General features: G+C 47.4%; 1 protein-coding gene across 9 annotated transcripts in view; it reads right to left on the bottom strand.

Moving 5' to 3' along the window:
• Nucleotides 1–25,021, bottom strand: part of LOC309447431 (discoidin domain-containing receptor 2-like) — a 58,266-nt gene that overhangs the window by 5,943 nt on the left and 27,302 nt on the right. For 7 of the 9 annotated variants that reach the window (XM_082068016.1, XM_082068021.1, XM_082068017.1 and 4 more), the window contains 13 exons: nt 24,019–24,156; nt 19,779–19,881; nt 17,466–17,694; nt 15,431–15,578; nt 15,139–15,244; nt 12,346–12,532; nt 8,584–8,830; nt 7,536–7,628; nt 6,353–6,510; nt 5,922–6,117; nt 4,516–4,760; nt 1,559–1,680; nt 999–1,196 (listed from right to left, as the gene is read on the bottom strand). In XM_082068016.1, coding sequence (XP_081924142.1) covers nt 999–1,196; nt 1,559–1,680; nt 4,516–4,760; nt 5,922–6,117; nt 6,353–6,510; nt 7,536–7,628; nt 8,584–8,830; nt 12,346–12,532; nt 15,139–15,244; nt 15,431–15,578; nt 17,466–17,694; nt 19,779–19,881; nt 24,019–24,082 — 2,096 coding nt within the window. In that variant the 5' untranslated portion in view covers nt 24,083–24,156. The remainder of the gene's footprint in view (nt 1–998; nt 1,197–1,558; nt 1,681–4,515; nt 4,761–5,921; nt 6,118–6,352; nt 6,511–7,535; nt 7,629–8,583; nt 8,831–12,345; nt 12,533–15,138; nt 15,245–15,430; nt 15,579–17,465; nt 17,695–19,778; nt 19,882–24,018; nt 24,157–25,021) is intronic. The other 2 variants (XM_082068022.1, XM_082068023.1) reach the window with 2 other exon arrangements.

Raw genomic sequence — 25,021 nt, 5'->3', positions numbered from 1 at the left:
GATAGGCAGAATTTGGACCAGCTGACGTTCAGCATCCTTCACACACCGTTACTCTGTGATGCTCGGCTTGATTCTCACGGTGCGCGCTCAACACTTCACACAACCAAGTATTTGTCACAACAAATCTAATACTGTTCACGGTATCTCTCTGATAAAGCTCGGAAAAATAAAGCCTTAGTCTGCCTCTCTTTGTGTTCTGGTGGCAATGAGAAAAGCACCACCATGTTATCTAAATTACAATAATGAAATGCAATTCATGATCACAGAATCATTTTGGTTGGAAAAGACCCTCAAGATCATTGAGTCCAACCATTAACCCAAGCCTGGCACTAACGCATGTCCTGAGAACTCACTCTGCCTAACAGCCTTGCTCTTAACCTATAAATAAATGTAATCCTTTGCGAGGGTACGTGCCAAAGGCCAAGCAATGCAGCCATGTCTGATCAGTGCAGGTTTTTTCATTGAGCAGAATACCTTAGTCCTACACACAACTCTCCTCTGAGGAAAGGATTTCTGCACTGTAGAGAGGTTTTTATGTCAGATTTAATCCTTCCGTAGAGGAGGGGGGTAAGTGCCACTGCTGACAGAAAATGGATTTTCCTGGCCAAATATTCTCCTTCTGTTGGGTGATGAAATCTTTCCTCAGTGAAGCTCCACACTCAACTCCTCTTGTAATATTTTTCAGACATCCAGAGAACATATGAACCATCTTGAAAGCCTGAGAGACCTTCTTGATTTTCATCCCAAAATTCTTGCTGTAATTCAACTGCCTTCCCATATTAATATTTGATGCAAACCCACTAATGTAACCAGAGTCACATCAGTAAACGATACATCTAAGATGGTCATCGTGACCAGAACAGGTCACAGCCACAACAAAGCAGGAGTCGTGTCCACAGACGTGCTGTGACAACAGCCGGGCTGGAGGAAGGTCACAGCAGCTTAAACTGGTAGCTCTGTATTCCTGATTAGTCCCAAATACGGGCAGCTCCTCTTACCTGACGCAGGGAATATTGTTTGAAATGGCGAACTTGCTGTAGATCTCTCTCTGCGACAGGAACTGGTTGAGGTCTCCGTTCTCCATGTACTCCGTTATCATGCACAGCGGGTCATCGCGCACACACACCCCCAGGAGCCGGATGATATTTGGGTTCTTCAGCCGGGACATGATCTTGATCTCCTTCAGGAAATCATTTCTTGTGAAACAGAAAACAGGTTTGAATCCTAAACTATTCTTTCGTCTAAGGGAAGCAGAAGTAGCATGTAAGGAAATCCCTACTCAGAGACATTCAGAAATCCGCACAAAGTGAGAGCGAAAGCTCGTTCAACATCGATTCCTTCCCCAGCAAACAGGATTCATACAGCATTTCAGTTTGATACTACATCTATTCCTATCCCCAACTCCCTGTATGTGTCCTGTTCTTTACAAGAACACATAGAACATACAGAGACACATGACACCCTCCTACAGAAGTTGCCAGGGTGAACCCATGTGGAACTGTTGCTTGGAGAGCATTCGCTTTCCTTCTCAGGCGGTTGGCATTGCAGACATGTTTACCTGGCTGTTTTGTTGACATCTGATCTCAGCATTTTCACTGCTACGAGCACTGGCTGGTGAGTGAATTCTGTAGACGAGACCCCCAGGAATTCCAGCAGGCCATCGGCTTCACAAAGGTGCACCTGGGGGGCAGAGACAACCATGGGAGCACGTACAGGCAGCAAAACGGAGGAAAACGACCTCGCATGGAGGTCACCAGTTTGGTCACCGCTGGCAGAATGACCGAGTGAATGATACAATCAAAGTGACGCTGTTTGGGTTGGAAATATCCCGTAGGTTGGCTCTAGATCCCGGACAAAATTTGTATACACACTATACAGCCCATGATGTAGGAGCCGATGGGGATTGCAGCCTGATGTGACCCCAATGCACTGAACGGACTGTGAGTGTGCAGACTGGTGCAGTAGATTACTGGGGAAGCCCGATTTTCCCGGCAAGATCTGGAGATGTTCAGGAAGGTCACCGTACCCAGAGCTGTCTGCTTTACTCTGCACGTGCCTGCGACCCGCAAGGCTGCAGCGGGTTTGACACACACAGTGCATCCCAGCAGCCGGACAGGCACAGAGATGTCCTGCAGCCGGGCTCTAACTGACCTGAGCAGCATCCAGGAGCTACAGACAGCTCTACAAATTCTCTAATTCCAGGGAAAAAAAAGAGAAAAAAGCATGCCAGTCACTAGTGGTGTCCCCCAGGGGTCAGTGTTGGGTCCAGTCCTGTTTAACATCTTTATTGATGATTTAGATGAGGGATTGAGACCATCATCAGCAAATTTGCTGCTGACACCAAGTCGGGAGGGAGTGTGGACCTGCTGGAAGGCAGGAGGGCTCTGCAGGGATCTGGATAGACTGGAAAAATGGGCTGATCCCAATGGGATGAAGTTCAACAAGGTCAAGTGGTGGGTCCTGCACTTTGGCCACAACAACCCCCTGCAGCGCTCCAGCTGGGCACAGAGTGGCTGGAGAGCAGTTGGGCAGAAAGGGACCTGGGGGTGCTAAAGGACAGGAAGCTCAACATGAGCCACCAGTGTGCCCAGGTGGCCAAGAAGGCCAATGGTATCCTCTCCTGTATCCAAAATAGCGTGGTCAGCAGGACAAGGGCAGTGATCCTTCCTCTGTGCTCTGCATTGGGGAGACCACACCTGGAGTATCGTGTTCAGGACTCACCATCCCTGGAGCTTTTTAAACTGAGACTGGACATGGCACTTAGTGCCACAGGTTGGACTGGATGATCTCTGAGGTCTTTTCCAACCCAGTCGATTCTGTGATTCTGTGATGTAAACACCTCAACCATTAACATGCCCAAAGATGAATACTCTGAAGTGTGCATTGAATTGCAAGTTTCTTCAGATAAATGAATAAAGACATAAAATTACTGCCGGGGTTGTGTAAGAAATGGGTGACAAGACATTGACTTAAGAATTTACCAGAATGTATATTCAACTGGAGAAGTGGGGTGGGGAAAGCAGACAGAGCTGAGTGTGTGGGAAGGAAAAAGGACTGGAGGGGGGAGCAGACTGGATGTGTCAAAGATTGCAGCAGAGAGGGGATGTAATGGGAGCTTAATGAATTTTATATGAAGAAAACACAAGCACTTACTGGACAAGCATGGTGAGGAGAAAAAGGAGACAGCGCAGAAAAATGGGACAAACCCACAGAACAGAAACAGAGGTACGAAGATGCTGTTGCAGTTACATGGAGAATGGAATCTGCTGTGGTAAATGTACAGTCACAAGACTTAGAAATGGGCAAGGGAGCTGTGGTACTAAGCACATGTGTTAAAAGCATAGGTGATGTGTCATCAAGTCCAGGGAGTGGACGGTTAGGAGCAAAGAAGAAAGAAAAGCTTGAAATGGAAGGAAGCTCTGAGTGGAGAGGTGAAAAAACACCAAAACCACAGTGAGCCATGTTGCTAGAACACTGTACACCGAGCCAGAGAAGTGGAAAAGGGGCCTGTCATGTGAAGAAAGGAACAGGCTCTCAATCAGTCTCCAAGGAAATGGAGATGGGGAGCCTGGCTGCTGCTGTTTGACAACACAAAGGAGGAGGAGGAGAAAGCTTTGACAGTTATCAGAAGGACAGGAATGAGAGAGGAGAAACCCAAAGCAAAACAATGAGGAAAAAAGCCTGTTTGACTTTTGGAGCACAGCCCAAATGTAGCAGGCAGGTAGAATTTAAGGCTGTGAATGAGCAAATGCTGGGAAGAGACAGGGGAAGAGTGGGAGCAGGTGAGGCGAAGATTCGGCTCATTATAGAACTAAGGATGGTGAGGAAACAAAGCATGGTGAGCTGAAAGCATTCACAGCCCAAAAGCAGCTCAAGGAGTAAAGAGAAAGCTTGGCAGATGACAGACGTATGTATCATGCTGCCCGAGGCTTCTGACACACACAAACTGGGGCTTGAGCAAGCAGCAATGCTGGAGAATCTGTGAGGGCACCACAGTGCTTGGGAAACATCTGTCTCTGCTTGGGCTGGCATGCAGAGCCCCACCAGAACCTCCACGTGCTAACATGGAAGCTGTTTTTACCGCTCACATCAATCTGTCTCGGCTGGATTTGCTGCTATAGATTCCAAATTTCCATGCCTAAAGGTGGGTGACAGCCACCACATGTTCAAGATGTCCCTGAGCGGCCATGCAACAGTCTAAATTCCCACCACCAGGACTTTTCTGTGGGGTAATAAATGGGGATACAGACAGAGACAGAAGAACTTTGCAAAGCTCATCTGTTAGACTCAGGTGGTACCAAGCAGCAGCCTCACAGGTGTAGAACAGGGCTCTCTGAAGCCTGTCCTAAGGGACAGCAGCTTTCCCCAACAACAGAGACAGGTATTAAATAAACTACTGGTACGCAGGTCCCTCAGCCCCCAAACATGAAGCAGCACCAGAGAGACAGCTCAGAAGTTTCACTGTGCCGAACATCTCCTTTCTGTTGGAGGAGCTGTGGAAGGGAATGGCTGTACCTCTCCAAACTGCCCTTCTCCCAGCTTCTCCTTGAGCCGCAGCTGCTGCCGAGGGAATTCACCCACTGAGATGTCCTTCTTGGTGAGAGAATCTACAGTGAGGGCTGGCACCGCGTACATGTTGTTGCCGGTCACACCTTGCAGGTGAACGATATCTGTTTCGGCGTAGTGGGGAACGTTGTTCTGAAAGCCTTGGTGAGGAGTGGACTTGGTCAGGTCAGGCTCAGCGTAGTCCCCGCTGCACACTAAAGGGACATGAGTACAAAACAAGGCAGGTGGAATTAGACACATTCCTTTAAAATGAGTAGAGCCCAGCTCGCTCTCCTCCACCCTGCAGCCCTCTGGAACTCAGCCTAGTACGTCCAGATGGAAAACGTTCCTCTGTTTTCACTAGGGCTTAAACCAGAGCAACACACTTTTCTGCAGACACCAGAATACCTGTGAGGTGCCAGTGAACTCACATTAAACAGCTGCCTCTCTGTCCAGTTATGAGCTAAAATTCTTGCCCAGACATGCAGGGATGAGTCTAAAGAGATTTCCTGTTTCTGATTCATCCTAAATATGATCTGTTGCCTGTACCTGGTGCAGGGACGTTGTCTGCGTCATCACACTTGCCCTGGATTCGCTTCTGCAACAAGAACTGATCGTGGTCTGTTCTCCACGTACTCTGTTAGCACGCTATGTTACCTCTTAGAGCTTCTTCACATAAATATCGTGGCATAGCTCTTTATAATTAACTCCCTGTACGGTCAATATTACACAGAACTTTTGTTCTGCTTCAAATTCAAATCCTGGCTCAATCCAAATCAGCCTCCCTGTGTAGTACAGAGCTGCATCTCAGCAACTTGTTGGTGGTTGAGAAAGGCAGTGCTGCCGTTCCATCCACTAATCAGCACTGAGTACAAAGCACTGTTGGAAACATTCCCTTCTGCATGCATCCAAAAGCTCCCCAGGGGCTGGAAGCCAAGGCACCACTGATAATTCTCTGCTGTGTTTCCCTCTGCTTTGTCAAGGGAATTTCAAAGAGCCCTTGCTGCAGGAGAAGGTGCTCAAGGTCTCCAGCAGCCAGTCTGGGCAGCCCAGTAGCCACTGCCAAGGGGCTGATGAGTCAAACACCGTGTGATTGTCAAAACCTGCTCCTAAAAGATGACCTGGCTAACACAGAAACACAGGCTTCAAAGAGAACAACGAAAGGCCACCACCCTTTAGTGGGGCTGGTGATCCGCCTGCCAAAGTTATGTGCTAAAATGTTTCAGAGCTCCAGAATAGCGTCTCAGGTCCCTGGGTTTGTGTTGTATTGCATGGGAGTCAGAAAAGATTACTTAGACACTGTGAAGTGGCATGTTTTAAAATCTGAGAGAAATAATAGAAGAATAAACACATAACCTCTGGAGACTGACGATTACCTGAATCCTCTGCACTTTGGGAGAGCTCTGGAAGCTTTTGGAGCAGCGTAGCTGGCTGGTGATACTCCAAATCCAGCGGGAAAGCACGTTCGTAGGTGGGATTCGACTGGTGGATCTGGGTCTGGTTGTTGGCAATGGTGTAGCTGTAGAAGGAGAGGCGAACTGTGGCATCCTCCTCCAGAATTCGACGTGGGGCCTGCAAAAGAGAACAAAGATGCTGAGGCGATGCTCAGTTAAGTAATGTATTGGCTGCAACCGCACCAACTTCCAGTAACATCTTGGATAGGGCTGGCATCCTCCCTGCTGTGAGAACAGCATTTTAGATGCTCTGTGGAGCTGGGGAGAGCCTGTGCTTTCCACATATATCTGAGCTCATTACAGTTAATGCTTAGTATTGAACTTGTGTCTACAAAGTAGCCCCATTGTATTACCTTTTCCAGCCTTTTTTGAACATATTGCTTCCAAAGAATAACGATTATAATCATCAGGAGCAGAAGAATAATAGCCACAAGGCAGCCCACGAGGATGGAGGTATTGGAGTCATCTGCCTTCTCTCCTATCCAGGTGCTGGTTACAGAAGATGTGGTTTCTGCAGTCAGAGGAATGAAGAAGAATCTGGAGTTAACAAAGCACAGGTGGTTATCTGTGTTGCCTAACTTCCCATGTGTCCCTCCCTACAGGCTGGTACAGAAAAGATCTCAGGCAGCTTCCTGAATATTAAACATTAGCTGCGTTCAGATTTTGCTCTAATAAAAAATTCTCATTTTGGAGGCTCACAGCTAAGAATGGTGCAGGACTTCTGCAAAGACTGTTCCTAGTGCTGGAACAGATTCCTGTGATGGATCTGTGTTAGCGCAGACAGTTTTCAGATTTCCACTGGCTGCACATGTGCCTTCAGCCCACTTGCTCTGGGGCACCTCTGCCAACCAGGGGGAAGAAGAAATAGCTGAGGCTCAGAGGACTGTAAGAGGAGACCCCCCTGCAGTGCTGGTCCAGCTCTAGGTCCCCAGCAGAGGACACACATGGACCTGCTAGAGAGGGGCCAGAGGAGCCACAGGAATGACCCGAGGCTGGAACAGCTCTGCTGGGGGACAGGCTGAGAGAGCTGGGGGGTTCAGCTGGAGAAGAGAAGCTCTGGGCAGACCTTAGTGCAGCCCTTCCACGCTTAAAAGGGGTCCATAAGACAAATGGGGAGAGGCTTTTGAGCAGGGCCTGTTGCAACAGGACACGGGCTGATGGTTTTAAATTAAAGGACGGAGATTCAGGCTGGACATGAGGAAGAAATTGTTGGCGCTGAGGGTGGTGAGAGCCTGGCCCAGGTTGGCCAGAGAGGTGGTGGATGAACCATCCCTGGAGACATCCCAGGCCAGGCTGGACGGGGCTCTGAGCAACCTGAGCTGGTGAAGATGTCCCTGCTCATGGCAGGGGGGCACTGGGGGAGCTGGGAAGGGCCCTTCAACACAAACTGTTCTGTGATTCTGATTCTGTGCAGCCCTGTGCATGAGGGCAATAAGAGGCCATACCCAGATCTCCAGCAATGGAGGGAGAGACCACGTTAATGTGAAACCCCCAACACTTAAGCCCTTGGTGTGGCTAACTGACCCAAGTCCTTACCCCAGGTACCCTCAGTAACGTTGCACTCAGTTTCCAGGACATCCGTTGTGCTTGGGGCTACCGTGACAAAATTGGGATTCACACTCTCCATGTCTGTGGAAGGGAAGGGAAAGTCAGTCCAGTCACCTCCCTGCTCCTGCCAGCAGCCAGTGCAACCCCAAACACCACCCTCGGCTTCCCGAGCAGGGCTGGGCTGAGACCCAGGCAGGTCACAAACAGCCTGAGCAGAGATACAGAGGTATCTGCCCACTCAGCACTTCCCAGCACACCTGCAGAACGAGCCTCTGCGCTGAGCAGCACGTACGTCCTGACCACAGCAGATCAGAGTGTGCAGGATGTGACCCCGTGCTTGGCTGTACACAGGGGACTGCAGCAAGAACTTTTCTTTTTCCCAATTTTAGCATGATTATAAGAATTCCCATCTCAGGCTGGACCAAGAGTGACAGAGGACAGGCAGGAGGAGCTGCCAGCAGCAAGATAAGCAGCAAGCTGCAATCAGAGCACTCCTTCCCCAGGAACATCCTCTCACTACAGCACATCAGGGACCTCTGAGTTTGAAGCTGTAGCCAGATCATTTCACTGGCAGTGCTGGTGGTTTTCTCCAAGACCCTTGTTCATTCCCTTCTAGAGTCTTTTAGAGCACCTCATGACACTGACTTCTGTACCACAGTTAAGACTTGACAAAAGAAAAACGTCAGCCTCTTGCTAACTTGATTACCACCTGTAGATAGACTTAAATTATTCAAACAAAATACTCTTAAAGAGAAGGAAAAATCAACCCCATAAGCAGCAGGCAACTGTCTCAAAAAGAAAAAATGCTCTACAGTCCAATGTTTGGTTGCCCTGGTTGTGCTTCTGCACAGGTCCCTCAGTATCAGCCTGAAAAGAATCCACTGTAGATGGGACCTTTCTTGCCCTTCCAATGCTTCTACAGCCTCCTCCATCCTCCCGTGTAGCCCCACGGTGCTCCACACATGTCCTGCACCCCACACCATCTCTCTCGCTCTCTGTGCTTTGCCAGATCTGCTTGACTTGCAGGAATACTCACCTGACTGGAAGGAAATCTCGCTCATCATCATCCAGGTGTCAGCAAAGTAGAAGCGGCAGAGTATGGCTTTCCCCACGCGCTGGTTGAGGGGGACAGTCACGAACCGCGCGCTGGGGTTTTTGTCATCCAGGACAGTTGCCACTCCAACAGGTTCGGGCTCCCAGTCTGCAATCAGGCGCGGTTTGAACAGACACTCCACCTTCTGGAAGATCTTCACCCCCTTGGAAAACATGTTGTTACAGTGCACCTGGGCAGAAGAGAACCGATCAATCAGATGGGAGCGAGAATTACTGAAACCTAAATCAAGCCTCAGGGATTTTCTATTTCTAACCACCTCCCTGTATGAATACTCCTAACCCAGAATGAGTGAGTTGTTCCAGTTCAGCTTCATCCATTTGTAGTGTGCAATGAGAACATCTGTGCAAAAAGTGATTCTAAAATGGCTCCTAACTTGACATGCAAAAGCCACATTAATGGTCAAATTCTGCAGGGTCTTCAAAGGGCCCAATGTAAAAATCAAACTCTGTATTAACCTAAGGCTCACAGGCAAATTCTCCTTGAACATATATTCTGAGAAAAAAAAGACACCTGGGCTCTAGCTTTATTTAGAAAGCCTTCAGCATCTGCAGTCTAAGCTAATTCCTTAAAAAATAAATAAGTAGAAGCTCAAGAAAATATTCCCCTGACCGACAGCAGCTCTTCTGCTGTGGTTTCACCTTGAGGACAACTGAGAATCTAGATTTTAAGAAAACCATCATGTAAGCCTGCATCCAGCAACCTGGTGGCTCACGGTCAGGCTGCCCCCGCTGCAATGGCACCACCGCTTTAGCCAATGATGCTGGAATTTAAAGTGCAGTCACAAAGATGCCAAGCTGATCTCTCACCGAAACAAAGGCATCCTCTCTCACCTCTGAGTTACGGCTCCACACAATCTGCTTTCAGACAAAGCGGTTCACTACCTGCTGTCAGGCTGACTTCACACCTCTGTATTTGGGAGGTTTGTTTTACCCTCCCAAGAGCTGGTGGCAAATTTCCCCCTTCCTGCTCTTGGGCTGCACCCAAGCCAAGAGGTTCCAGCATAGAGGTGACATCTCTATCTGGCTGCATGGTGGCCCCGCAGACCCATCAACACCAAACACCCCTCCAGCGCTCCCAAGGAAGCAGCTTCACAAAGGACAAGGCTTGTAAGGATCCTTTACATCCCACCGCCTTTCTTCAATGCAAATCTCTCCCTTTCTAAACAAAGGTACATGACAGGTTAAGTCCTGCCACGCAGTCCTGTAGATCTGCACCACTGTGGCCAGTGATCAAGGAATAAGATGACCCTTAAAGTCCTCAGCATCCCTCGGTCTACTCCATTTTCATAGCCATGGTGGTCCAGCCCTCCCTGGAGACTCCACACATTATTTCCTAATGACAGTGAAGCATTAGCAACTGTGACAACAACAGTTTCCAAACGAAGCGCAGCTTTGAGCCCCATTAATTGCTTGGCCCCTGTGAGGTCTTGCAGTGAATAGCAGTGAAGCAGTAATGAGGACGACAGGCCTGAGGAGCAGTCAAAAGACAAAAGAGGGGTATTTGCATGTAATTAGGAACAGATGAAGCTTAGACAACATTCAATAAGGAGAAATAGTCAGCCATAACAAGGCAGCAAAGCCTGACGTCTGCAATATACAATTCGTGCCGAGTTTGGACAGGAGTTGGGTATGTTCACATCCTGGACCGATCCAGAGACACTTGCTATTCCAAACGCCACCTACAAACGTCCAATTTTATAACATGCAAGCCTAAGAAATTCACAATGCGGTTGCAATATTTGCTAGTGTTTATTTTTAATACTTGGATACCGGGGAAACTCAGAACTGGAATAAAGCTAACAGGTATGGAGAGACAAAAAATCCTTACAGACCACCCATCCTGTACAAAATAAATGCAAAGTTGAAACAGGTAACATTCAATAAAGAATGAAGAATAATTTATGCTAATCAATACAGCTTTATAATGAAATACTAAATGAAGTAGCTATTTTTATGAGCTCATGTGTTTGGTTGATCAGGATGGCTGTGTTTACGTGACAGATTGTTGTAAGGCATTTGATTTACTCATTATACCATCTGACTCCAATTAGCATAGTATGGACTCATGAATTTTATTAATTTGGTTAAAAATTGTCAACTAGGAAGTCTTACAAGTTTTGGGGCACATATTTTTCTGTAGGTGACTTTCTAGCAGGAATGTATTCCCAGTGCAAGGTTATTTGTTACCTTTTGCAGTGATCTGAAAGAGACAGCAGAATCACCAGCAATAAAATAAATTAAATGGGAGGGAAAAAAAGAAGTTTCCTAAAAGAATGTGACATTTTCGGGATTGACTCATTTCAGGGTAGTGAACTTGGTAACAAAATGTAAGCGATGCTTTCTACACCATGGACACCAATAACCTTAAACTGACTTTTAGCATGATACTTAATGAACACTGGCTCTCTACCCCTTGGCTGGGAGGACAAATACGATCACAAGATTCCTAAACAAAGAAGAATCGTCCAAAAAGCAGGAAATCGGTACCATTCTTCCATGCAGTTTGATGGAAAGCCTGCATCCAGTTCCAGTTTCTATACCTCCAAAAGAGCACTGGCAAAGAAAGGAAGACAGCTACAAAAATGACCCTGGATCTCACAGGGAAGGTGTTGAAAAGTTCAGCCAACTTAATTCACTCAAGTAAAGATCAAGAGAGTGGTTAAATCACAGTGTGGAGGCAGGAAAATCTCTGAGAAGGCAGGACTCCTATTTTTGCCAGCAAAGGCAGGCTAAGCGCCAATGGTTGCAAGTTAAAAATAGACAAAATAAAACCAGGGTAAGTAACCACCAAAACAATTTACTTAAGGATGTGGTGGGTTCTCCTTCATTTGAGATCTCTACAAGAAAAGCCACCAATACTTTTTAAAAGATCCTGCTGTTTACTACAGACTCAAAGTTCAGTTCAGTTTGAGTAATTTCCCACAGCACCAGCACAGACTGAGGCATCCAGAGGTATTTTTGGTTACAATGGAAGCACAACCACATTCCTTTACCTCAAGAGCCAGGCAGCCCCTAAAGAGTATGTAGCCTACATCCTAAATCCACCTCAGCTGCTTAAGCACGGCTCTGAGTGACTGCTTTTTATTCTTTTGAGCCAAATACTGAAAGAAGAGTGTCTGAGCTTTGGAGAGGCAAGTGTTCCCCTGCTTCACCTTCTACATTGGCCAACTGGGGACATCTCCAGCTCACATTCCACCTGTGGGGGACTCCGCTGTCAAGCACCTTGTATCCTCCTGCTTTGGGAAGAGGACCCAAAGGGGGAATCTGGAAGCACCCATGTCGCCTGTATTCACTCCCCCGTTCTCCTGAGGAGATGCAGAGCTCCCTGTCGCCTCCTGATGCACCTACTGCAATTTTTGTCACTGTTAAACTTTCCCAGACTCACATTCAGCCTAAAATACAGGAGTGTTGATGTGCAGGAAGCTGCTCCTGAGAATCCCCCTTTGGGTCCTCTTCCCAAAGCAGGAGGATACAAAGGACCACTGATGATCTCCAGTTCAGCCTCCCCATTGACCAACCCTCTTTCCCAGTACATCCCATGATTTCCTTTATGGGGCACCTAACTTTTTCCCAAGAAGACCTCAGCCCACAGCTGTGGCTCATGTTGTGTCCTATCCCACACCTGACCCAGGGTCTGTGAACCCTCTGGGCACCAGCGTGTCTGTGTCTGGGTCCTGCTCGTTACCTTCATGGAGGTGAAGTTCCTGGGTCGGTCAAACTGGAACTCCATTTCAACAGAGCCCGTGCTGAAGCTCTCGTTCTTCCAGCCGACGTAGTCATAGCCTGGCCACACGCGGTACTGGTGGCTCTGCGTGAAGTCGTCCAGCCCCAGCACACCGTCCGTCAGCTGGCCCAGACCACCATACAAGTGCCTAGCAAGAAAAAGCAGCAGTTAGGCAGAACAGCAGCCAGGAGAGCTCAAATGTGAAAGCATTTCAATCCTTTGGTACCAGGAAAACAGTTTATTTATGCTTAACCCATCCTGGTCAAAAATTCATTCCATGTTCTTAAGCAACACCACCTTTATTTTGTTCAGGTTAAACTTTTAAAATCTCTCCCTGCTTGGGAAAACACAGAAGTTTTGACATTGATATCAAGCACTGACAGCAGAGCCGAGCTACAAGTAGAGCCTCTTGAGAATGAAAACTGAGACTAGAGAAAATGACACTGTATGGTCTGCACACAGAGCTGCAATTGCAGCATTTCAGCATGGAGCTGCATGGGAGGAACACTGCTCCATCCTGCCCTGGGGGAACCGTGGGGAGAGTTCTGCAGGCACTGAAAAAGCAGGAAAAAGAACAGAGACCATGGGTGGCTCACCCAGCCACAGCCAGTGCCAGCTGGGATCACCTCCGGCATTGCTCCTCGCGCAAGAGCAGAGCAGCATCAGCTCCTTTTCCAGGGCTGATCAGACTCTTTGCCCAGCACCCTGCCCCGTTTCACTCCCTATCCAACAGCACAGAGCCCACTATACAGTTCTCCAGCACCATCCTGGAGTAGAAGATGCCAGATGTGGTACAATTCTGACCCACTCGCCTTCACTGGCATGTCCCTTGTCCTGTAGCAGGTAAGTGCAAACAGTTCAGCTGTATTAGTGCCTGAGCTTGCTCCTTGGACCTGTTCCATTCGCTGCTACACACACTGAAGCTCCCCAGGTCTGTTCCAAGTGAGCCCTCCTGTCACTAGGATTTGGTCTTGAACTCCAAGATGGGATTAGCAGCTGGAAGAGGCACAATCCTGCTTCCAGGCCAGACAGACACATGACTGAGAGGTTAAATAGTTTGAAAGACTCCTTGTGTTTTATGCCTCCATCTGCAGCACCCTGACATCCCCCAGCAAGCCCAGAGTCCTAAGTTACTGCTGGACAGCACTTAACATCTTTCTGCACACAAACCCATTTTTTTAAAATATCCAATCCCTACTACATCAAGGCAGCTTAAAAGCATCAGATATTAACATAAGACGACATTGTTACCCCGAACCTTGTAACATCCTGCAAGCATGAAGAATGTACTTTCTGCCTCCTTATTTTAACCTCCAGCATAATAGAAAACAAATATGTTTATAAAAATCATCTCCAAGCATTAAAAAAATTATCTTAGGCAACAGTAAAAATTTTCAGAATGTTAATGACAACTGAAATGGGACATATAACAAAAACACCTTAAGTCAATGCATGACACCAGGTCACGGAAAAGATGCTGTCGGATCACTCGGTCGGCACATTCCTGCACCAGCGGGGATATGCTGCCTCAAGAGGATACTCACGTCCAAGTTTGTCTGAGGTTTCAAGCCGTTGAAACACATTCGAATCCGTATTTACAGCAAAGAAAGTGGTCAAACTAAACGTTAAATAACTGGCTGAACTTTCAGATATTTCAGATACAGACTATTAATGAACTGTCCTTACATGAGAGTCAACTATTGGGTGAACAAAAGACACCTCAAAATGTCAGTATCATGCCACCCTACCTCATTTCAATGATGTGAGAAATGAACAGACCTTGCAATGAGCTGTCAAAATCCAGCTACTTTAGGCTTTTTGACTCCAAATTGGAAAAGCATCATACCCAAGAAATCTGCAGAGTGAGTAATCAGCCCCCTTCCTCTCATAGCACATTGGCAGTGGTGCCTCTGCTGACCTGGAGCTTCTCACAGGGAGTGATGCAGTTTTCCAAGTTGTTTCAAGTCCACCAGAGCTTTGTTTTCAAAAACAACATCTCAAATCTGTCCAGAAGCTCACAGGTACCAAGCGCAGGCCTAGAGTTCAGGTGTTGCGCGCTTTCTTGGATGCCCCGTTTACCCTGGAGACCTCCTGCAACAGTTTAAGATGCAGCCTGATGGAGAATTCATTTCAGTTATCAAACTGCAGAAGTAACAAAGGCAATGAAGAGGGGAAGGACCTTCATCTGCTCCAGGGACACTGGGACTAGGCAGGCAGAAGGTCCAGCCAGCTCTCCCACTCCAATCTGGGGCAACAGAAGCGTAGCAGCACCTTATGATCTGCAGTATTGACAACAGTTTAAGGCTATACCTGAACCAACAGAGAAATCAGCACAATGAATATGGTCACAAACGAGGGCTTTGAGGCAATCGGACACATCAGGACTGTGACATCACATCATGTAAAGATGGAAGCTACACACAAGGACAGCACTTAGCTGCATAATGGCACACTCGTTAAACAGAAGCAACAACTTCTAATAACATAAATATTTCTTTCCTGCCAGCCTTCGCCAGCTGAGGGAAATGAATCTGATGCATCCTGAGCCCATGCCCTCCTTTAGAAAAGCAACTAACAATATGTCAAAGAGCCTGGAACAATAAAGCAACAATGCTTTGGAGAACTAGTAGGTTAGCCTGCAGCTCTGGAGGTCTCAAAGAAGTGTTTGGGATACAAGATACTAGTGACAGGTTAAGTAGGAAAGAAGAGATCATTTGCACAGTGACCGAGAGAGAACAGGACAACTTCTCCCACCTGCGCTCCTGGTAGCCATCATAGGTCGAGTCATTCAGATAAACGATGGGGAAGCCAGGAGCCGCTATTGTCCCTCCTTCAGGGATGCTATAGGATGCCAAACCATCTAAAAAAAGAAGGCCATATACCTCAGAAATACAGCAGCAGCAGCCTTCCATCACCTCTGTCCATATGGTCCTTTCATGTATGGTGTGGACCAACGGAAGCAGTTCCGTGGGCCTGGGATTCCCTCTGCATACGTGGGGACGCAGGCGAGTCAGCAAGGACTACAGGTGTGGAAATCGGTACTTACCATACCAGACACAGCCATAGAGCTCCACCCTCATACAGACAGTCATTGGCATCTCCGTCACAGGAATCACCCGGATAAAACGTGCGATGATGGGAGGCCGAAGATCTTTCAAGACCACATCGTAAGTGTCAATGTTGCCTTGGATCACCTGGAGAAGAAAGCTCCTTATCAGTAACTTCTCCCTGCTGTGCAGTTACTAAGAACAGGGGTGTACTTGTACCCTATTATTTAAGACTAAGGAGCTTTCCCATGCAGTATCTGCAGAGGATTAGCTGCTGCTGCTCCCCTCTCCTACCCAGTACATGGGTACTGTCATTTCACCTCCTGTCCCCTGCAGACCCATACCAGGTAGTGCTTTGAGAAAGGCAAGTGTGAGATGAATGTACGTGTAGACTATACATTGCAGAGAGTGCCAGTTACTAGTACGTAACCTCTCTTCAAGTGAGTCTCCATCTACACTCAACAGCAGGTAACTGAGCACTTGCCCTCATCACTAGTTACCTGGTGGAAAGTCCCGATACCCTTTTACTATGAGCCAACAAAATTCCAGAGGTGCTGCAGTGTTGGGAGATGAAAATGCAAGCAGCTGCATGGCGGATCTCTTGAACTGAAGTGCTGAGCACTGCCACAGCCACCCCGTCCTGCTGCAGTGCAGTCTGATTTGGCAAGGACTTTCACCCTCCCCTTACGCTCAGTTTCGATGGTGCTGCTAAAAGCCCACTATCTGGAAAATATGTGGTATGGAAAGTCATTTTTCAGAGGAGCTGAAATGAGAGGAATTGCACCCCATTGTGTATGCCATGCCCAGACCAGCAGGAGCAGAAGCATCTTTGAGGATACCAGGAAGGAAAACTTATTGGTCTCATGTGATGAGGAACAGGTACACACACTGACAGAATATATATGGATTTCCACATATGCAGCACAGAATAGAGGATGGCTCCAATCACACACAGCTGAGTACATGCTCATTACCTTATTATGGCCAAAGAAAGATCTTGTAAAAACTGACCCATTGTAAATCATAACACCTGACACTAACACCATCCTGAGTGCCTGAGAACAAGGCTCTGCACAGGACTGCGAGACAAGGGGCATTTAGCTGTTGTGGACAGCGTAACCAATTGCATTCCGATATAACTCAAGATGTGGACAGACATCACCTAAGAAAATACCAACGAAGAAGAGTTACCACATGGCGTTTAAACTTCCCCTCCCATCCTGCAAACACGGCGTTTGCAGCACACACCACACGTGAGGGATGGGCAAGATAACGGTAACAGCTAAAGAGCCGATCAAAGGTCTGAGTGAACAAATGATCCACTAACAAGCTAGAAGGTGCTACGTAACACTGCAATACAGACCCCACTGTCACTTCCAAAGCACCCCCAGAGTTAGAAAATATCACACCCAGCACCTTTCCAGTCTGGCTTAGATCTCCAGGCTCCACAAGCCAGGCTGAGGCAGGGGGATCAGGTCAGACGAGCTGCAGACGAGAGAAGGGGATTCCTTCCCGGGGGGGGGTTTAATAAAGGGTTATGAACATGAGCAGAGTGCAGCCATGGCCAAGCTCTGTGCTCACGTCTGGAGAGAGCAGGAGACAACTTTGGTGAGCAGGGAAGCCTCTTTGAATGTGTGTGCTCACATTTCCTACCCTCTAAACTCCTTCCTCCTCACTGCTCCTTATATTAAACGCTGTTATCAGACATCCAGAAACTCATCCTCATCCCCTGCCACCCCCTCTCTTTTGTCTGGCTGGTTGAGGGACATTCACATGATGTTTTGAACATGGACAGAAAGGTAGCGAAGAGCAACAGTTTTCAGTCACGGCAATGGCTGGGGCTTGGGGAATCAGGTCAGAGGAGTAACAGCCCAACACTGCAGCAAACACAGGACTAAGGCAGATGATGCTGAATGCATGACAGAAGAGTCAGGATAAAGCACGATGCACTAGGCAGTACATAGAGGACCTGTCTTCTACAGTCTAGTTCTCTATGGCTTGAATTCTCCAGGATTCAGCTCCTAGCACACTCACCTTCCTGCCCTGACGATCCTTCCAGGAGATCCAGCGCTCTCCGTTGCGGCTGTAGTCAATTCGGTACGCACGGGCAAATTCTTTGCCTGTGGCACGGGCATGCCGTCCCTGAGTCCCAATCAAGGTGATGAAAAAGAGCTTGTGCAGGTCAATCTGGAGGAACTGAACATCTTCTGGTTGCAATAAGCCAGCTGGGCACCAGGCTCCATCCCCCTCTTCCCTTTGTAACCTGAGGGGAAAACCACACACATCAAAAAAATGTCACTTCCAAGGATCCAGCCTTCCCAGTAACTGAGGAAAGACCTTCAAACTTTGAGAACTGTGAGAAAGGGACCAAATCAGCAAGTGAAACCCAACAGCTGCTACCAAACATCCTGCCTCTTTGGGCTGATGGAGTCCTTTAGCCAGTTTTGCCCTGTTCAGAACAACTCCCTCAGTTTTGACTATCTGTCTTTAATTTTTTCTTTCCCAGACACATATTTTCACGTTGATTGGAAACAACTATGCCACTCAGTAGGTAACTGCATACTGAATGCTTTTCAGCACCGTGCTGGTAAAGTGCGTACTAATTTCTTCTAAACCCCATTCAGCAAGGCCTGAACCTTGGCTTGACCAGCTCCTACAGCTCTAACAAGCAAAAAGAAGAGCTTTTCTTTCTAAAATGTATTTTTAAGATAAGCTCTGTCCATCTACAAACTATTCTGGCTCATCTCAACACATCCTCCGCCTTCCCTTCACCCAGAGTTGCTAGTGCAAGACACTAAGTGTATGATATGAAAGGCTCTGCTTCTAAGTTGAACACTGTGGCACCAACTGCAAAGATGAAGCTTTATCCTTGGAGATTGCTGCAGCCAGCACCAGGTGGAGCCACTCAAGGAACCGCTGCCTCACCCAGGCTTCCGTAGGCTCAGCTTTGCAAGCCACAAGGTGGAGAGTTTTAAATACGAAAAACGTACCCAGACACAAAAAGACCATGTGGACTTTTTAGCAACAGGGATTTCTTAGCAAACAGCAAGTCCTCAGTGTCTCAGGTTGGTCAGCTGCCTGTGCAAGACTTTGTTAAGGTCAAGTGGCAAGAAGAAGTTGTAAGAAAGGCAGGAAGGGTGACTGTGAAATGACAGGGACTGACATCTGCACAGGATGGTTAGAGGTCAGCTATGACCCCTAACAAAATGAAGTCTGCTAGAGAACGGCTTCATGTCTTCACCCTGTGGACATCCAGCTGCCCCCCCGGCAAAGACGTGATGGGAACAGATGGCAAGTGATGCCTGAAGTATTTGCAGAACTGGAGATAAGCCATAATTCAGAGAGCAAAGTAAGTGTCCCAGCTTTGAGACCCACAGCCTTGATCAAACACCTTTAAAAACACACAACGCTTAACATCTTTGCTCTACCACAGACTAAGAAAGAAGTCAAGCACTAGGAGCATGATACGATTTTGGACTGCCCAATTTCATCATAAAAATGTATCACAGTTTCCCTGAAATTCATTTCTGACTTGCACAGAATCTATAGGAATGTTTGATATCATTATAAACAATTCTAAGGAAACTCACATTTGTAGGTATTTGGGAATCATTCAGAGAAATGAAATGACAAACAAATGAAAAGCTGAGCTTATGAGAAAGACTGTAGCACTGCTTCACATTGAAAGAAAATCCTTTAGCTGCTTTTTAACAATTCCTTAACTCTGCAATTTCCAGGTTTTTGAGTGGACAAAGACCATTTCCTCAATATGATGCTGTTGAAAAGTTCATCCTCATAAATGATTTCCTACAATTTATTATAAAGAGCTCTACAAGAATCCCAGGGGTACTGCCCCTACCTGACCTGTAAATCATAAATCCATTAGAGCTTTATTCACAGAGCTATAGGAACACCGGGGTCGGAAGCCACCTGTGGAAGTCTCCAGTCCTTCCTCCTGCTCACAGCAGGGCTAATTCCAAAGCCACCACTGTTGCTCGAGGATTTGTACATGTCCTGAAAATCTCCAAGCTCTGAGACATCACATCTCTGGGTACCTGTCCGAGGGCTCTACCACTTCAAGCATTCTGAACCAATATTAAGAAAAAATATCCTTTTCATGAAAACATGTGGATATTTTTTCTTAATATTGATTCAGAATTTCCTTTATTACAGCTTGTGACCATGACCTCTTGGTCTTTCACTATGCACTAATTAGATTTAATATGGAACAGTGAACAAAGTGAGCAAACTTAAGGTTGCTATAAGGGTAAGGGAACTTCTTCCTCAATCACATACTAGGTATCTAGAAAAAAAGGGATTATATTGTTTTGTCAGAGATTAACCTACCGTGCATACTGGGGTCCTGTGGAATCGTACCACTGGCTGGACGCCGTGATGTCTTCGTCCCGTATTGTCCCTTCGTGCATACCCAAAGGGTAACGGCATATAGCTGAAAACAGGAACAAAAGCAAGTTTAAAAGATCAGTACCAATTCTTCCTAAACCACCAGACAAGTTTAATTAAAAGGCTATCAACACTTAGGGAATAAACATGGAAGTGATAAAACTGAGAATGCAAATAAAGATGAAATAATTACCATAAAATGAAATAAGTAATGAAACACACTCAGAGTTACTATCATCCAGCAGAGTCCTGGCAACGCAAAAAACTTTACAAGGAAACATTTGAAGAACATGAAAGCCAAAGCCAGTGTTAATGGTTGCGTGGACCCATTTTACAATGAATTATTTATTAATAATGATGCGACATAAAAAGGAAGAATTTGTTTAAGATTTTTCTTCTTCTGGAATAAACTGGATGCTTGACTTGCATGCAAATAAGAACAATTATTATTATTTTCACCAGTCCAGTAACACGCAAGCACTTGAACAGCTTCTATGACAGATGGCCATTTTATGGAAACATCTGCCCTGTCACGTTAGGTTAGAACTTACACTTGAGCCCAAGTCCCTGAGCGTCCCCACTGCCCCATCCTGGTCCGTCCACAAGTGGAACAAATATTTCTCTCCAGGCACAACAAGATTCTCAAACTTGGTGCCTCCAGGGAGTCCAGACACAACTGGCTCAAGCCATGGAGCTCGACCAGCTCAATACACCCAACACAGCACAGATGGAGATTACAAATCCAAGCTGGCCAAGTTCTGGCCCCTGACACAAGATTTTAAACATGTCTTGGAGTATTAGAGATGTTTCAGAAAACTCAAAGTCTTAACGCATTCATTAAGGCTCGGTATTCAAAACAGGCAAGCGAGGTATTTTTGTCAGACTGACATCAACAGCAGATTAAAAAGGAAGTTATATGGGATTAAATCATGAAACAATTAAAAGACAAAAACATACTCAATGGCAAGCCTCAGAAAAACAGGAAATGGACTTTCCTATAGATTTCTGATCTTTGCGCTCTGAGCTCACAGCAGCCCCATCCCCTCCCATCTGCAGTGACAAGTGCCAGCAGATGCCACAGTCACTCCAGTGACACATGTCCCCGCTGGCACCCACAGCTCTGTCTGCCCTCCGCAAGGGCACTGCCTGCAGCACCCTCCTCCTTTCTGTGTCTCAGGACTGCTACCCTTGTACCAAACCTGGATAATCAAGCTGTTCCCCAAGTCCAGAAGTGACAAGAAAAGGTAGAGGCATGAAACCCACCTTGTTGTTACCACCATACAGAATAAACAGCTTCAGGGTGAATAACTACACACCAGATTTCAATGGAGAAATGTTTGCAAATAGAGGTTGTTTCAACAGGGTTTGGCTGTAGCTGTAGTCAGGCACATACTGACAAATGTGTAATGTTCTATATATTCCTAAATAATCTTGTAAAGGTGGTGAGGTGATAATGTTTACTGATGATAATATAGAAAAAAAAAAGCAAATTATGGGAATACATACAAAATAAACTAGAAAACGCCATTGCACCACTGTCTATTTATGGCCAGACGTCAAGACAGATGGAATAGAACTCTTATTCCTTCCTTCTCCCATCAGAAGACAAAGGAGGTAACACAGATGATGCAAAAGGAAAGATCAGCAGCCTCATCATTACAAAGAAGATTAGTGAAGCATGACAAAGATCATTCCTACCCAGAACAGTTACTCAGTCTCTCAGAATACTAGAACCAAGAGGCATCAAAAGATCAGGTAGCAGAGTCCAAACCAAACATATGCATCCTTAAATCTATTAAACACTCCAAATGCCAAAGGGTACCAAAAAATCAGCTGACAAACTCTGAGCTACCGTAGGCAAATATACCAGTGCTGGCTCAGAAAGCTCCTCAGCATCCCGCAGAGCACTGAGAGCAGAGCTGGGTAAGGCACTGCTGTCTGTCTGTCTGTGCACAATCCAGGACCAGCAGGGACGGGAACCTGCCCAGCCAGGACACCAAGGTGATCAGGCCTCTGGTCCCACCGAGAACATTCAACCAAAGTTTCTCTGTTTGCAGAAGAATTCATGGGAGGCAGTGGGTGTCCAGTTGGGATCAGGCACGATGATTGTGGCTGCTGAAAGCCAACCAAGGGCTCTAACCCTCCTCTGATACTGAATATTAAGTTTAATAAACTGAACTAGTCTCACCTGTCCTGACTCTCCCACTACAGACCAGCACAATCCAATCTAGTGCTGGAAATCTAGTACATTGCTGAACTAGGGGTCAAAATCTGAAGATTTTCTACAAGGGTTGAGTCATCATTTGAAAGCAGAAAGTGGTTTTGTGTTTCTGCAGTGGGAATCCTGTCTGGTCACACCTTATTTAAAGGTCAAGTGCACACCCTACAGCAATGCCAGACAGAGCTGGCTACTTGGGAAGGAATCAGGGGGACCAGGACTTGCTGCAATCCTGAACAGAACTCATTAGTTCACAAACCCAGGGCTGGCAAATAGAAGCTGGAGTGGCCCTGGCACCAAGGGATGCACCCTGTGGGTGGCTGTGGCTCTCACCAAAGCAAGCAGCATGAGGCTCTCACCAAAATGCACATCCTCCTGAGCAAAACCATCTTTGGGTTCTGTTTAGGTGCTGCCAGGAGTCCTGTTAAGACATCCCTGACCCTTTTATTATGCACTCAGGGACATGCTCATCTGCCACACAGACGGGATACAGGGAGGCTCAGAACAGTGTCACAGCTCACCTCTGTTAGCGAGGTCAAACCGATGCTGTGCAAAAGGGCTGCACAGGATCCTTCCCACACCGGTCTGAAACCACCCACAAAGCAGCCCCTTTGGTTTAGGAGGCCATGTGGGAGATGCTCCAGAGCACTCCTGGGCAGATCAGGATCATCAACAGAGCCCGTGGGCATCGCAACGAGGAGCATCAGCCGGGCTGCAGTCCGGCTGGGAACAACAGGGCACGGCCCCTTGGGACAGAGGGAGCTGAGGACACAAAGCTGCCTGAGGAAGTCACAGGCAGAATGAGAAGCACAAGCAAAGCTGCGTGCTTATGTCTTGGTGGAAGAGATTAAGGAAAGAGGGTGGGATCACAGCCCGTGCCAGCTCCCAGGATCCTGTGGTGGGGGATTCCTGCCCCTTAGGGTGTGCTAACTTCTGTACTTCCCACCACCAAAAGGGATCTGCCTGTGACTGACCCTCTAGTGCTGTCTGCCCTCTTCTTCCACCAGTTTTAACCATGAGAACCAGACAGAAACCCCGTCTCAAAGCTGGACGTGCAGTGGATGTACAGCGCAGGGCACAGCTGTGTGATGGGGAGCACAGGAGTGTCCGCTGAGCGCCCCCACAGGCTTCATTTCACTTTTGGCTGGTTGCAGCACCACCTCAAACATCTCCAGACATCTGCGGGCCAGAGTGGGGTCAGGGGCTCCAACAAACAGAGCCAGACCCAGCAGAGCAAACGAAGGCCCTCGGGGCAGCACCGCCGCCTCTCCGCACCTTCGGCCAAGCTGAAAATGGATTAGACTCATTTATTTCACAGACCATCTCCAGCTCAAACCACCTCATTACAGCGATTTGTGCAATATATTGCAGATCGTTATCTTACTAATCTCTGTCATGATTATAGCTTGCCAAATGCTGTAGGACAAGAGGTCATGCCCTCCACAGGGACTCATATCCCCATCTCCACCCCAGCTTTGTGCCAGGTAGGGTTTTCCACCTTCCCTTCCACACTTCTTTCTCCAGAACCTCTCTTGCTGGCTGGAGAGCTGTAGCTTATGCTTTGCTAACCGGTAATTTACGTTCCACAGGGAACACAGTAACTCTGAAGCAGTCTAGAGCCAGGCTTGGTCTGCAGGCCACATGGTCAAATTGATGAAGAGAGAATCAGAGCTCAAAACGGGGCTGCTGAGAGCATGGACACTCTGGGCAGGCAGAAAAAGGAGTATATCCATGTGTCTGAGCCCTCCTGGGACTGTCATGTGAGGTGTTCTGCTCCAGTACAGCTGCCAAACAGGACTGATCAACTCAGTCCAGAGGAGAACATTCAGGGACTACGTTAGTGATTATGTTTCCATGCATTCCTTACATGTATATGCATTCACCATGAGAAAGCAAAGAAAGGCTGAGATCAAACATATGAAAGGTGGGAGATAAGAGTCCCCTCCCAGCCCCACAGCTCCCTACCAGGGTTGACTTCGGCACCAGACGGCTCAGGCAGTGAGGCCAACAGCAGCATGCAGAAGATCATGGTAGCAATCGCAGGCACTGCGCAGGCTCAGACGGGCGCGAGTCCTTCAAAGAAAGCAGCTGCCATCTACATTTCTGAAAGACAAAGCAAAGAGAGAAGATGAGAGTCTTCCAATGACAGGACTTGCTGTATCGTCACTGCCTCGTGATGGCATGGGCAGCCTTTTAACACCACCAAGAGTGTCTTGAGCTCAGCCCTACTCTGACCCATCACCTGAGCAGAGGCTTAGTGAAGAACTATTGGTTGCCTGGTTATCGATACTATCTCTAAAGCTATTAATGTAATTCAGCTTTTAGGAGTTCAGCTACCATGGCTTCCGTGCAGACATACTCTCTAAACTGCTCTTAGACAAATCCAGTGCAAAGTAAACTCTCCCCCATCAATTCTTCACTTTCGTTATTATATTAACAAGTACTGAAGCTGCATCTACAATCAGCCTGGGGAGTCACAGAATCCTGGCCTGGCTGGGTTGAAGTGACCTCTGTAGATCCCCAGCCCAGCCCTGCTCACGCAGGGTCACAGAGCAGATCACACAGGTGGGTCCAGGGGGTTTGAATGTCTCAGAGAAGGAGACTCCACACCCGCTCTGGGCAGCCTGGGCCAGGCTCTGGCACCTCCCAGCAAACAAGTTTCTGCTCATGTTCAGTTGGAGCCTCCTGTGCTTCAGTCTGTGCCCGTTGCCCCTCACCCTGGCGTTGGGCACCACTGGACAGAGTCTGGTCCATCCTCTTGATGCTCACCCTGAGATACTGACCAGCATTGATCAGATCCCTCTCAGCTTCTCCTCTCCAGCTGAACAGCCCCAGCTCTCTCAGCCTTTCCACATCAATAAGATGCTCCAGACCTCTCAGCATCAGGATCCCCAAGTGTGGCTCATTCACCCAATGCACATCTCTATCTGCCCCAGCTGGAACTCTGGAACTTGTCACACAACCTTCA

Source organism: Streptopelia decaocto, assembly GCF_964273445.1.
Source record: "Streptopelia decaocto genome assembly, chromosome: 17".
NCBI classification, from domain to species: Eukaryota; Metazoa; Chordata; class Aves; order Columbiformes; family Columbidae; genus Streptopelia; species Streptopelia decaocto.
The sequence above is the reverse complement of the archived record's forward strand: the minus strand, read 5'-3'. Positions and strand labels throughout refer to the sequence as shown.